At 42.9% G+C, this 12218-nt stretch overlaps 2 protein-coding genes across 2 annotated transcripts; one reads left to right on the top strand and one right to left on the bottom strand.

The window, feature by feature from the left end:
- Positions 1-1057: 1057 nt before the first annotated feature.
- Positions 1058-2817, bottom strand: LOC100838171 (dehydration-responsive element-binding protein 1H). The gene has a single exon (XM_010234491.3). It carries the CDS (start codon positions 2684-2686, stop codon positions 1964-1966), a length of 723 nt encoding a protein of 240 aa, XP_010232793.1. The 5' UTR covers positions 2687-2817; the 3' UTR covers positions 1058-1963.
- A 3686-nt stretch (positions 2818-6503) lies between these two features.
- LOC100824059 (guanine nucleotide-binding protein alpha-1 subunit) lies at positions 6504-12121 on the top strand. Its single transcript, XM_003564993.4, has 14 exons — positions 6504-6522; positions 6631-6770; positions 6856-6928; positions 7096-7133; positions 7216-7305; positions 7439-7516; positions 8460-8567; positions 8652-8753; positions 10241-10296; positions 10438-10572; positions 11294-11387; positions 11472-11531; positions 11622-11701; positions 11794-12121. The coding sequence occupies exons 2-14, from the start codon at positions 6681-6683 to the stop codon at positions 11957-11959; spliced, it is 1170 nt and encodes a 389-aa protein (XP_003565041.1). The 5' UTR covers positions 6504-6522; positions 6631-6680; the 3' UTR covers positions 11960-12121.
- Positions 12122-12218: the final 97 nt, after the last annotated feature.

Here is a 12218-nt window from a genome sequence, read left to right on the forward strand (position 1 = left end):
GCAGCTCCCTGGCAGTTGCGGAGCGGCAATGGCAAGCTGCAGCGGCAGCGTGAAAACCTCCCGCAGCCGGCATAACAAGCTCCCGCGGCCGGCGCCGGAGCTCGGGCCAGACCGCGAGCTAGCCTGCGCATCTTCCACATAGCCGCCGTCGTTTGGGCAAAAATCTTAAATGGGTCATTGGTGGCACAATTTTGCTAAATGGGGTTAAAAAACGGAAATCTCACTAAATGAGGTCAAAATTATCAAAAAATTGAAAGTTGGGGTTCAAAGAAATCACTCGAGTGATTTGAGTCTTTTTCTCTGTGCTTGTTTACCATCATGTGCTTTCTAGCAAACCATGTTTCTGATATTTCACAGCTGAAATTTCTAGCGACAGTGTGTCCCATTGACAAATTCAGTTTTCTGTATTTAGAAACATATATGCGGAGAGGCTCATCGTGTATCCACCACCGAATCATTGTGTACGGTATCAATAGATCCTGCTGGTTGAGCTGATTCAGGGGTGTTTTCTTCATCCATGTCAGTATCTATCACCACACACGTGAGCAGCACGGACACACTTACACGCAAGGATGTGTTTCTGCATGCTTCCCATTCCCAAACACATGTTGCCCTCTACATGACCGATACACATCGTGCTAATTTGCATTGCTCTTCCGATTTTATGTAGAGATCCTGTATCATGACGAGACGAGGTAGGAGATCAGCTTGGCTGAATGAATAAGTGTGGAAGAAAGCAAGCTGATGACTCACTTTGCAAGGACAGTTCGTGCTTACTTACACCAGTCACGGAAAGTGGGTGGCTATATATCCTTCCATTTTGACCAATTTAAGGTCACATATTTTAACACCAATTTAAGATCAACATTTATCTCTTTTTACTCCGTGCTCAGACCAGCGCGTTTTTTTTTCACTTGATTTTTTTTACTTTTCAAAGCCTTCAAGATGCTTTGTTGATTTCCACATTTACAATTTTAAATTAAAATGCATTCTAAATATATATAAAATGTTCTAGCTAAATTTATGAAAAGTATACCAATATCGGCATATCAAAATAAACTAGTAGAAACCAAACCAGTTCATTAATGCATTTTGATGCCTGTGAGCCACAACAATTCAACTAGTGCCTTATTACAGACCATTCAGCTAACACATCTCATCTGAAGTTAACTCCTCGGAAAACAAAAACAAATAAACGCCGAATTCGGCGAGTTGTATTCCACCACATGCTACCATTCTGTTGAATTTGTGCATACAGAACAATGAGCAGATGGAGTAGCACAACGTGTTCTCTACCGTCTATCTAGAAATCGAACAGAGATGAGTCGTTCAGCTGATTGACCAGAGTTTTTTACATCCATGTCACTGCCTTCACGAGTATCTCTAAGGATGTGTTCCTGCATGCTTCCCACTCCCAAATGGCAAGATGTCCAGTTGTCGGACACAAATCGTACTAATTTGCATTGCACTCCGGTCTCCAGAGTGTATAACCATGGCAAGATAAAGTAGCAGATCAGCTTGGCTACTAGGATTTGGGGGAAATATCTAGCGTATGTGGTCAGGTGGCTTTAACGGGCTGAGGTGGGCAGCAAGGGCCACGCATCCGTGCCTTGCAAGAGGCAAGGCACTGGATCTCTGTCCCAGGTGGCTGCCCTGCCCACATCTTCCGGATGCGTCTCACCCACATGTTCTTTTCTGTTGTGGTCATCAGACGTGAACCGACGAGTATAGCATTCTTTGGAAGGAACGTTCGTTTGGCAGTGCATCAGTGATGATCGATGTCCTTCCCCTGCCTCCAGTTCTTTTCGTCTTCCCCTTTCCGTAGCTTAGAACCGTGTTAAATTGGTTGAGTGTAGCGTCAGAATATATGGTCCTTCAAGGTTCCACGGTTTTATTATGCCGGACGAAGCAAATTCAGTTTGTTGGTTCCATGGAGCCAAATCAAGGCAGGAGCAGATCGTTTTCAGTAACTCCAGAGATCTCCACCGTCGCCGAAGTCTCCGCTTTCCCAGCAGGACGCTTCGTTGGTGTCCTGCGGCGGCTCCATGAGCAGCCCCTCGGCGAGGTCCGCGTAGTGCATCCCCAGGTCCATTTCGCTCGGCATGTCGAGCTCCAACTCCAACTCCAACATGCCGCTCCCCATCGCCATGGGTGGTACTGGCAGTGGCACCTCAAACAGAACTCCAAGGAACGATGGCCATGCGCCGGCGGCACCATTATCCACAGGAACAACGGCCACAGGAACCACGGCCACAGGGATGACGACGGACACGATGGAGGGGGCGGCCTCCCGGCTTAGGAAGCCGGCGACGGCGACGACGGCGGCGCAGCCGAGCGCGGGCGGCGTGGCGGCGGCCGAGTCCGGGAAATTGAGGAGGCATGCCGCGGCGGACGGCAGGAGCGCGAGCATGGCGGCGTCGTGGGCGCGGCCCGCGGACTCGGCGGTGAGGTGCGTGCCGAGCCAGAGGCGCTTGCCGTGCGCGCCCGGGACGCGCACCTCGCACACCCAACGGCCCGCGGCGCCGCGGTGGCGCACGCCGCGGTACACCGGGTGGCGCGTCTCCTTGAACTTGGTGCGCCCCGCGGGGCGCTTCGACCACACCGCTAAGCCTTCTTGCGAGGAGGACGACGACGGGGAAGAAGAAGGGGAGCTGCAGATCCTTTCATCGAAGCCGTCCATGGCCATGAAACTGCTTGCTGGGTTACTGCTGCCGGTTTTCGATTTAGCTTAGTAGTGGTAAGTACTCCTTTGAGCTGAGGCTGGAGTGTGAGGAGGATATTGAGCTTTGAGCTGAAGAGTTCAGTAACTCTATGGTGTCTGGAGCGTGCTCCTTTATAGGCCAGCCAGGGAGGAAAGGAAAGCCGGTGCGAAGCGGCGCGTGAGGTTCTGTTCTGCAGCGTTGAGCAAAGGCAGCAGCTTCCTGAGTCACAATCACCTTGTTGTAGCTAAATATCTGGCCTGTTGGCCATAGGATGCACCAAATGAGGAGCTTTGTCAGTTTTGATGGAGCTTGAAAATAATTTTGATGAAATCATCCAACTGATACTCGTTATTTCTAGTTAAATGCTCATATATATATTTCCATCTCAGAAAAGCAGGACTGATAAAATTATATATTTCTTTTCTAGCCTAATAAGTATGCTCGTGGGGCATACATTATGAAGGTAGTGTCAAATATCTCGAAAAGCTGGTTGATCATCTATAGTTTTTATTTCAACACATTTATTAAACCCATAAAAATTATAGTATCATTGAAAATCTTTTGGAGACGAATCTACACATATATATAATCCATCAGTTTACAAAGATATATGTAGTCAAAGTTTGACCACAATCATTTCCATATATGATTTTGGTGAACTTTAAAAAAAAAGTACAACCAACAACGCCTATGCATATGGAGTAACCTAAATAAAGGTCACTCTCTACAAAAATTTCCAAAAAGTTATGGAATTTTATGTGTGTTATGAAGCATGCAATATTAAGAACGTTTTTTGTTGTCAAACTCGGATCCAACCACACACACGGTTGACCACAACTGTTGCAAAGGAAGCTCTGATCATCTCACGACAAAGGAAGCCCTAACTAAGAAGTGACAGCAGGGAAGATCGATGAGATCGCTGGTTGTTTAGCATTCATTTCCGACGTAGAGCCTAGCCATGTGGCTCATGTTGTAGACACTGGTGAATTTTTCTAGGCAAATTCACATAAATATCACCACATATAGGGCCTCTTGTGCAGGGGATATGTTCCGGATGCCTCCCGTTGGCAGCAGCACTGCACATGCCTCTAAAATTTGGTGCATACCATATCTCTCTCCGGAATCTCAAGTGTATTACTATCTCTGTAATTGTTGGTGCACTAGCTCCAAGTTAAATGGGATCCAAAGTTACTCCAGGTCAGAACTGCACTATGGACTTAATTGTTGATTGTCACAACTAACTATTGGAGACGAGTTCTATATATAGGATTTGAGAAGGGGCAAGAAGCTACTCACTCCGTTTCATAATTCTTGTCGAAATATTACATGTATGTAGACGCATTTTAGGAATAGATACATCCCTTTTTGAGTAAATTTAAGACAAGAATTATGAAATGGAGGGAGTAGGTTGCAACTTGACAAGGCAAATGCTTGTTTGCATGCATGTGCACGCACTCTGCATGCTCTCCGCAACTGGCGCAGTTGAGATATTTGCAATCTTCGATCTCCTTTCTTGTACAATGATTTCCTTTAATCGAACGACGGAAATCGACCATCTTTTTCTCAAATATTTTGTCAAAGCACTGAACATAGAAAATACTTTGCATTTACATTGTTTGCACTGTCCTATGTCACAAATTATCCATTAGAGGCGGCAGCTGCTGTTTATTTTCTAAAAGACAGCTCTTAACTACAGTGTATCGAAGTTCATCAAAAGGCTAAAATTAAACAACCACGTAAAAAAGAAACTCAATGAACGACCTTGCATTTTTCTGTTTAAATGACTTTATGGTCTTTTTTATCAAATCGACAAGGCATAGCAGTGTTTTCTAGCAAACCATGTTTGTTGTATAGCAGCAACAGTGTGTATCGAAAAACTTTGTATTATATACGAAAAAACAGTGTGCATCGATGAATTCAGTTTTCTATACTGGGAAATGAGTGGACTGATTAGCTATGTATCCATTAACACCAATTTAAGATCACATCCATTAATACCAATTTAATATCAACATGTGACTCTTTTACTCCGTGCTCAGAGGTAATTTTTCACCTTTTTTTTAATACTTTTCAAAGCCTTCGAGATGCTAGTGGATATACAACGGCTTGACTGCAGTGTCTTTCCAAGACATTCTGTGTCATAGTCTTTGTAGTGTTAGAAAGTTGAGTTCCATATGAATTTGTACTCATGATAAGAGAGGTAAAGTTTCAGGATTCATGACCAGTCTTAGAGAATTGGGCCTTCTTGATCAAGTTTTTCGTGCGGGATGCTTTGGGTCCTACCACTAATTTCTCCTCTATACAACACCCGTCTTTCTCTCTTGGTGTGAAATTGAATGAAGACCCACTCAGCCAAGTAGGGTAGAATCATTTTGAAATGATCAAAGGGGTTGCCCATTTTGAACCTTAAAAGAAATCACACAAGTAGTACTCCTAACAGTCTTTTTTTTTACCCATTGTCCCGCCTTTCACCAATCGTGTGGTCGATCTCTACAAAATCTTCCGATGTTGATGGATTTTTTTAGTGTATATGAGGTATAAACATGATTGTTAAAAACAATATGTGACATCTCATCCAGAACCATCCGTCGTCGTTGAGAACAATTGTTGTATAGTAACCCTTGGTGAGTGGACAACAGATCAATGGTCAAGACAACAGATCAATGATTTTCCCGCCAAGTTGTTGCCTTTATAAGTAGTACAGATACAGATACAAAATAGTAGCGTGGCTCCTGTCGTTGGCTGGTGAACTATCCAAGACACAAAAATCTCGTCCTTGGATGTGGGTATATGGCAGGAGATGTATTCTCAGATGCCTCCTATTCTCAATAGTAACACCTAAAAATCTGGTGCACATCATCTCTCTCCGGAATCTCGAGTGCACTCCTGTTATTTATAGGCGCACTAGCTCCAAGGTTGGAAAAAAAGCTATTAATTGGTCGATGCAAAGTACTACTCCTAAGGCCTCGTTCGTTTCACAGGAATTTCACTGGAAATTCAAAGGATTCAGGATTCTCTATAGGAAAATTCACTGTAAATGCATTCTTTTCATAGAAAACAAGCAAATTGATTCCTTAGGAATCTCATGGAATTCCTTTGTTTTCGGAGGAAAATGAACGTTAGGTCCAACCTCTTTTTTTTATAGGAATGAAGTTGGACCAATTCTTTAGGATGACAAATGCCACCCTGTGACAATCCTATGTTTCCTATGTTTTGATTTCCTTTGAACAGAATGAGCCCTTAAATCTGACAAAAGTACGGATCGAAATATTTGAGCAAACAGAAGAAGATGAGGTATTTTTTTGAATTAAATTTGTATACAAATATACTTGCTTATGATTATAGTTTGGATTACATAAGTCATATGTTATGTTAATGCACTAATTTTTGTCAAAAGCCTAGTCAAAGTAAATAAAATAAGTGACGGACAGAGGGAGTACTAGTATTTTTTTTAGAGAGTACAGATTACCACTGGTGAGAAGGCACGATTTCAGTGTTGCTGGCTCTAAACGGACCTTTTACTAAAAAAATACACCTCTGCTCCAACCTGCGCCGCCGCTCAATCTGCTCCAGCCTGCGCCGCCGCCCTCCTCTGGCCGACGGAACGGGGCAGCCCAGAGCTTCCGCCGCTTCCTACTCTGACCTCGACGGCGCCCTCCTCCGACCTTGACGCCGCCCCCCCCCCCCCCCCCCCCCTCCCTTGTCTTCGTCTTTCGAGCGAGCGCCGCCACCCCTCCCTTCCCATCCCGCTGCCGAGCAGCGCCCCAGCCCCCTCGCTCCGTCTCTTGTCTTCCTCCTCGTGCGAGCGCCTCCACCGCAGGTATCTATCTCCCCTCGTTTCTCTCGCTCCCGTCACCCCACGAACAGATCCCGCCCTTTAGCTTCCCGTTTCATCTCCTTAATATTCGTAACTGAGGCAAAAATCAAGGTAGGGCGGTCGCCCTACCGGGTCCTCCGCCCTTGTGTGCATCTAGAATAATGTCCGTGCTCACATGCGTGCTTGAAAGCATGGGTTCATCCTGTAGCAGACCTCACTTGAACGAGGCGGAAGCAGCTGAAAACGGAAAAGTAAGCTCTAACTGATGCAAGTAAATGGCTACGCGGATTGGGTCGACTGCCACATTTGATTTCCTTCTGATACACCTGGTAACAGTCTGCAGAGATTGACCGGCGGATTTTGCAAGAGACCAAGGCTGAGCAGCACATCCACAAGCTCTTACTTCTCGGTACTACCAACTGGCTGAAACTTGAAGAGACATTTCCTTATGTTTGTGTATTTCCTTTGTTTTTATCATGTCTGTTATTAACAAATTAGTGAAAAGTAATGATCCTAGAAAAAAACACTTTTCTGTACTGATAGCGGTCCTTTTCAATTTTTTTGTTTTATCTCAAGGTGCTGGAGAATCAGGAAAGTCTACGATATTTAAACAGGTAAGGCTTCTTTATGTATCCTGGAAAATCATTATTCCTATGACATTGGTGTGTCTTATGTATTCTGAATGTTTGTTCGCAGATAAAGCTCCTTTTCCAAACTGGCTTTGATGAGGCAGAACTGAGGAGCTATATATCAGTCATCCATGCTAACGTATATCAGACAATTAAAGTATGCAATACTGGAAAGGGTGTGTTCAATATTTTTTTTTCCTCGTAGTGGGGATTATGTAGGGAGTTTGATTAGGGAGCTGTATGATGTGTTTGTGCCTCTTTTGCCTTAGTAACAAGTTAAATGTGCACAGATACTATATGATGGAGCTAAAGAACTAGCCCAAGTGGAACCAGAGTCTTCAAAGTATGTCATATCCCCAGATAATCAGGTATGTACATCCTATTTTGTTTCGAAAATAAAGTTACATATGGGCATAAACATCCATATCTCTGCCATGGGTTTACAGCCCTATGGGAGGCACACCAAGGATTAGGGCAGCAGGTTATTATGGACAGCATCTCTTTATGATTTGTTATTATTACATTCTTTTAGACAAGATTAATTACCTTATGTTAAAAATAGCTTTCTAAGGGGCTAAGCCGACCTGTCTACAAAAGGAAGAGCATGTATCCCACATGAATTAGTCAGAAATAACCAATCTATCTCCAGTCTCCTTCTGCCTGCCGTTGAGGCGCTGCTGCCGGCAAGGTGCCATCACACTTCTTGGCTCCATGGCTGCCTTGAATTAGGCTTAAATAGCCCCTATCTACCCCACACGTGTCAATCTGACAACAAATTTGGTCTGTAACTACTGAAGAAATAGGCTATACTCAAACCTGTTCAGACTTTGCACTTGCAATTAGCTCTGCCGCATTATTTTGTTTTATTGTGGCATTCATAAGTGCAAGGATATGTATTGAACTGTTATAATTTAGCCAAATGGAACATATATATAATGATTTCTAGCTTGTCCTCCTTTGATTTTCCACAAATATATCTTCTACTAGATGGGAATAAATACTCTACATTGTTATTATACTTGATTTCTTCAGACAAGAAGATTAACTCGGTAATTGTTCGTCGGCTCAAATAATTGTCCTTTTGAATGTTGATTGTTTATATTTGAGCACTTTGAGGGCTTGACAGTTTACCTTGTTTGATGGTTCTGATACTAATTCCTTGTTAAGTATTGCCTTCTTTTTATACAAGATAGTGGTCACCAGCTTTATATTATTATTTGACTGGATTGCCAGCTTTATATCGCACACCTTACAAAATCAATGAGATTATAAAGTGTGTTTCTTTAGAGTGGCATGCTATCCTAATTTCAGGAGATTGGAGAAAAAATATCAGAAATCGGTGGCAGGTTGGATTACCCACTGCTTTGTGAAGAACTTGTACATGACATAAGAAAATTATGGGAAGATCCAGCCATTCAGGTGGAGCAAAAGTTCTTATCTCAATTTCTTTAAATGTGTTTACTGTCAAATGGCTAGCTTAACTAAAAGGAGATGCATCTGTAGGAAACTTACTCACGTGGAAGTATTCTTCAAGTTCCTGACTGTGCACAGTACTTCATGGAAAATTTGGACCGATTAGCTGAAGCAGATTATGTACCAACAAAGGTCTGCAATTATCCACTATCTAATTATTGTATAGAGACATTTATTTACTGGTTTTCTGATGTCTCTGAAACAGTACATCATTTGTTTCATATTGGTTGTCAGTATTGTTGTGAGGACCGTTATATGATCTCACTAATGCCAACTGACGTGCATCTTATCCTTGGATTGTGATTCATCTCGTCTAATTGCTAGTATCGCGACACATGTGTGGTTAGATGCATATCGGAAAGATCAGGTCATGTGATTGGGCAGTGTCGGGGTGCTCGCGAGAGAAGTGAGCTCGCCCCAGAGTGTGCTCTGCCCCCGGCCCAAGGTCAATGACGCATCTCCTCCTCAGCATCGAAGAGGGCAGCGTGGAACCTGAGTGTCACCTCAGAGCACCGCTGCTGGCGCTAGGATGATGATATGTTCCTACTACTGCTCCTCGGTGTTGGATTGCGCAGTTTGGTTCACAAGGACAGTGATGCCACATTCTTGTGTTCCTCCTCGATCTCGGTGTCATAGTGCTGAGTGTGAGATACGAGCTCGCTGCAAAGTGTGACTACTGGCGCAAGGGGCATGATGCTGCTCTTGCTCCTCCTGGGTGTCGGCGTCTTGACAATTTGGCCCGGCGATACTCGACTTGCCTGCGCTCAACCCGTCAAACCCATGCAAAGTGTCCAGCCCAAAATCTTTCACACCATGTTATTTGTGAGCTGGGCAAAACCGCGTTAACCCGGCCATGGCTGTGAATAGGCCTACCGTCATCTTATTCTGGTTATCATATGGATATAATGATGGTTAGATATAACATATGATAGTTTTATTTCTCTTTGTAAACTGTTGGAGTCTAATATTTCAAAACTCAATATTAATGGGTCAAATATTCACTTTAACTAGGGTCTGCAGAACCCCCTTGCCTAGTTACACGGCCAAACGATCCACATTAAACTAATTTAGTCAGTTGGTGGCAGCGGTCCGCGCCACACATCTGGTACAAACTGTTAGGATGAGAGCATGTATGAGAGCTTGATATGGCACATTCTTTGTGAATCTGTAGCTCCGTACTGTTGTTATGCTAGTTAAACTAAACATCCTATACCTTGGCTACTAGACGGTTATTTACAAGGCACAATCTTATTATCTGAACACCTTGACCTTTTGAGTTTCCACATGTGCACTGAACTGTCGATCAAAAGTTCAGTTACTTAGTTTATGTGTTTGTAAGTACTTTGCTTCATCCTAAGTGTATGGAAACTGAAATTCATGTGTTGTTTAATTTTCTTTATACAAGGGATTCCCTCCATATTTCTGTTCAACATTTCTAGATTCCCTGGTCACTACTAGCTGTGGAAGTTCTAGAATCTGCATATGGAATTATTGATAATTTGTTGCTCTGCATGGTTACTCAAGGATAGCTTTAAGGGGTGGTTACTGTTCTATCATTCTTATTCTTATTCAAGAATACATCTGCAGTATTTTGCTTAACATTTTGAGAGATTTTGCAGGAGGATGTGCTCCATGCAAGAGTACGGACAAATGGCGTTGTGGAAATTCAATTTAGGTAATATGTTTACCCGAGGTTTGCATATTTCTTTTGCTCTACTCCATACAGGATGACAGACTTGTATCTTTTAACATCCAAGATACATCATGAGAGGATTCAAACGAGACTCGTCATGTTAACTGGGTAGTCTTTGTGCAGCCCTCTTGGAGAGAGCAAAAGAGGCGGGGAGATATATAGGTTGTATGATGTAGGAGGTCAAAGAAATGAGAGGAGGAAGTGGATTCATCTTTTTGAAGGTGTTGATGCTGTTGTCTTTTGTGCTGCCATTAGTGAGTAAGTACCATTTCTAAACTGCTAAGTTCTTCTGAAGCTACCTGCTTACTTAACATTTAGTTTGTCTGGGCAGCACTGCATAAGGAAGTGCTGTTAGTTGTTAGCATTTAAAAGCTTTTGTCTATACTCTGATCAACACTCATTCTGTGATTTGTTAGTCAGGTTTAATTGTGGTGCTTGGACTTGAGCTGTATTATCTTTTTTTACTTTTGAATTTAAAATCAATATGCGCTAAGAATTTAAATACTTGATCAACTTAGAACTTGCTCCATTAATTCAAATTGATGATGCGGGAAATAAGCTAATATTTGCACGTATGGATGCTTCCTGACACGAGAAGTCAAGAATACACACTTCCGGCACAAAGCATATGAACTTCCACTTCACATAAATGTTATCATTATTGTTTGTTATTTGACTATTATTGATTTTATTATTCACTAACAAAAGCAAATGAAAGGCATCTTAACTATGTTAACAAGCATCTTTCTTTGTATGTAAAGTATTTATAACCATGCCTTAATGTAGCAACAATGGCTACAGCGCTTACATTTATGTTTGCACCAACAGCGTGTGCATGCAACTACATGAACTAGTGCACTGAATGCTTGTGCCTACAAATACATGAATAGGTGCACGGAGTGCTTGTGCATGTGAATACATGCATGTAGAGAGCCGGAGACACAACCTTTGATGTAATGTTGGGGCTTGTTAATGTCAGGTACGACCAGATGTTATTTGAGGATGAGGCACAGAATAGAATGATGGAGACCAAGGAACTCTTTGACTGGGTATTGAAGCAAAGATGTTTTGAGGTCTGCATACATCCATCTCAAATTTTTTGTTCTCATGCTATGTATCCCATTTTGAATCCTACTTGACGCGATGCATTTTTCCAGAAAACATCATTCATGCTGTTCCTCAACAAATTTGACATATTTGAAAGGAAAATACAGAAGGTAACGAGTACCCTTCGTACCCATTGAGAGATGAGTAATACTCAAATCAGTACTCACATTTGTGCCAACATTTGCTGCCCTTATTTGTAGGTTCCTTTAACTGTGTGCGACTGGTTTAAAGACTACCAACCGATTGCGCCTGGGAAACAGGACGTGGAACATGCCTATGAGTGAGTGCACCCCTCTTAACGGTCTCCCTGCCACTCTTAACGGTCTTACAGAGGACATCTGTCGGCTTATGATCTGGGGGCACGTTTTACAGGTTTGTCAAGAAGAAGTTTGAAGAGCTCTACTTCCAGAGTAGCAAGCCTGATCGTGTCGACCGGGTGTTCAAGATCTACAGAACAACGGCGCTGGACCAGAAACTTGTAAAGAAGACGTTTAAGTTGATTGATGAGAGCATGAGACGCTCCAGGGAAGAAACCTGATCGAGGAGGCTTGGTTTGCGAGCCACAGGAGAAGTCAGTTACGATGGAACAGAAAGTTTATGATGTTGCGGCTCTGTATTTTTTGTAATTCTTTTTTTCACAGGAAGAACACTGATTGTCCTCTTTGTGCTTTGACAAGCTAGGAAAGAAATCTGATGATTACTATGCAAGTTTGGATTTATTTATTTTTTGCAGATTTTCTCAGATCCCCCTTCATGGCGTCACACAGAGCACCGTGCATTTGTTCCTGTCTGTGTGT

This window comes from Brachypodium distachyon, chromosome 2 (assembly GCF_000005505.3).
Source record: "Brachypodium distachyon strain Bd21 chromosome 2, Brachypodium_distachyon_v3.0, whole genome shotgun sequence".
In the NCBI taxonomy this organism is placed as follows: Eukaryota; Viridiplantae; Streptophyta; class Magnoliopsida; order Poales; family Poaceae; genus Brachypodium; species Brachypodium distachyon.

Coding starts and splice junctions, on each gene's coding strand:
- LOC100838171 (XM_010234491.3), bottom strand. CDS start 2,686: ATGGCCATGGACGGCTTCGATGAAAGGATCTGCAGCTCCCCTTCTTCT.
- LOC100824059 (XM_003564993.4), top strand. CDS start 6,681: ATGTCCGTGCTCACATGCGTGCTTGAAAGCATGGGTTCATCCTGTAGC. Junction 10,297..10,437: donor GTTGTGGAAATTCAATTTAG/GTAATATGTTTA, acceptor GTCTTTGTGCAG/CCCTCTTGGAGAGAGCAAAA. Junction 11,388..11,471: donor TGAAGCAAAGATGTTTTGAG/GTCTGCATACAT, acceptor GCATTTTTCCAG/AAAACATCATTCATGCTGTT.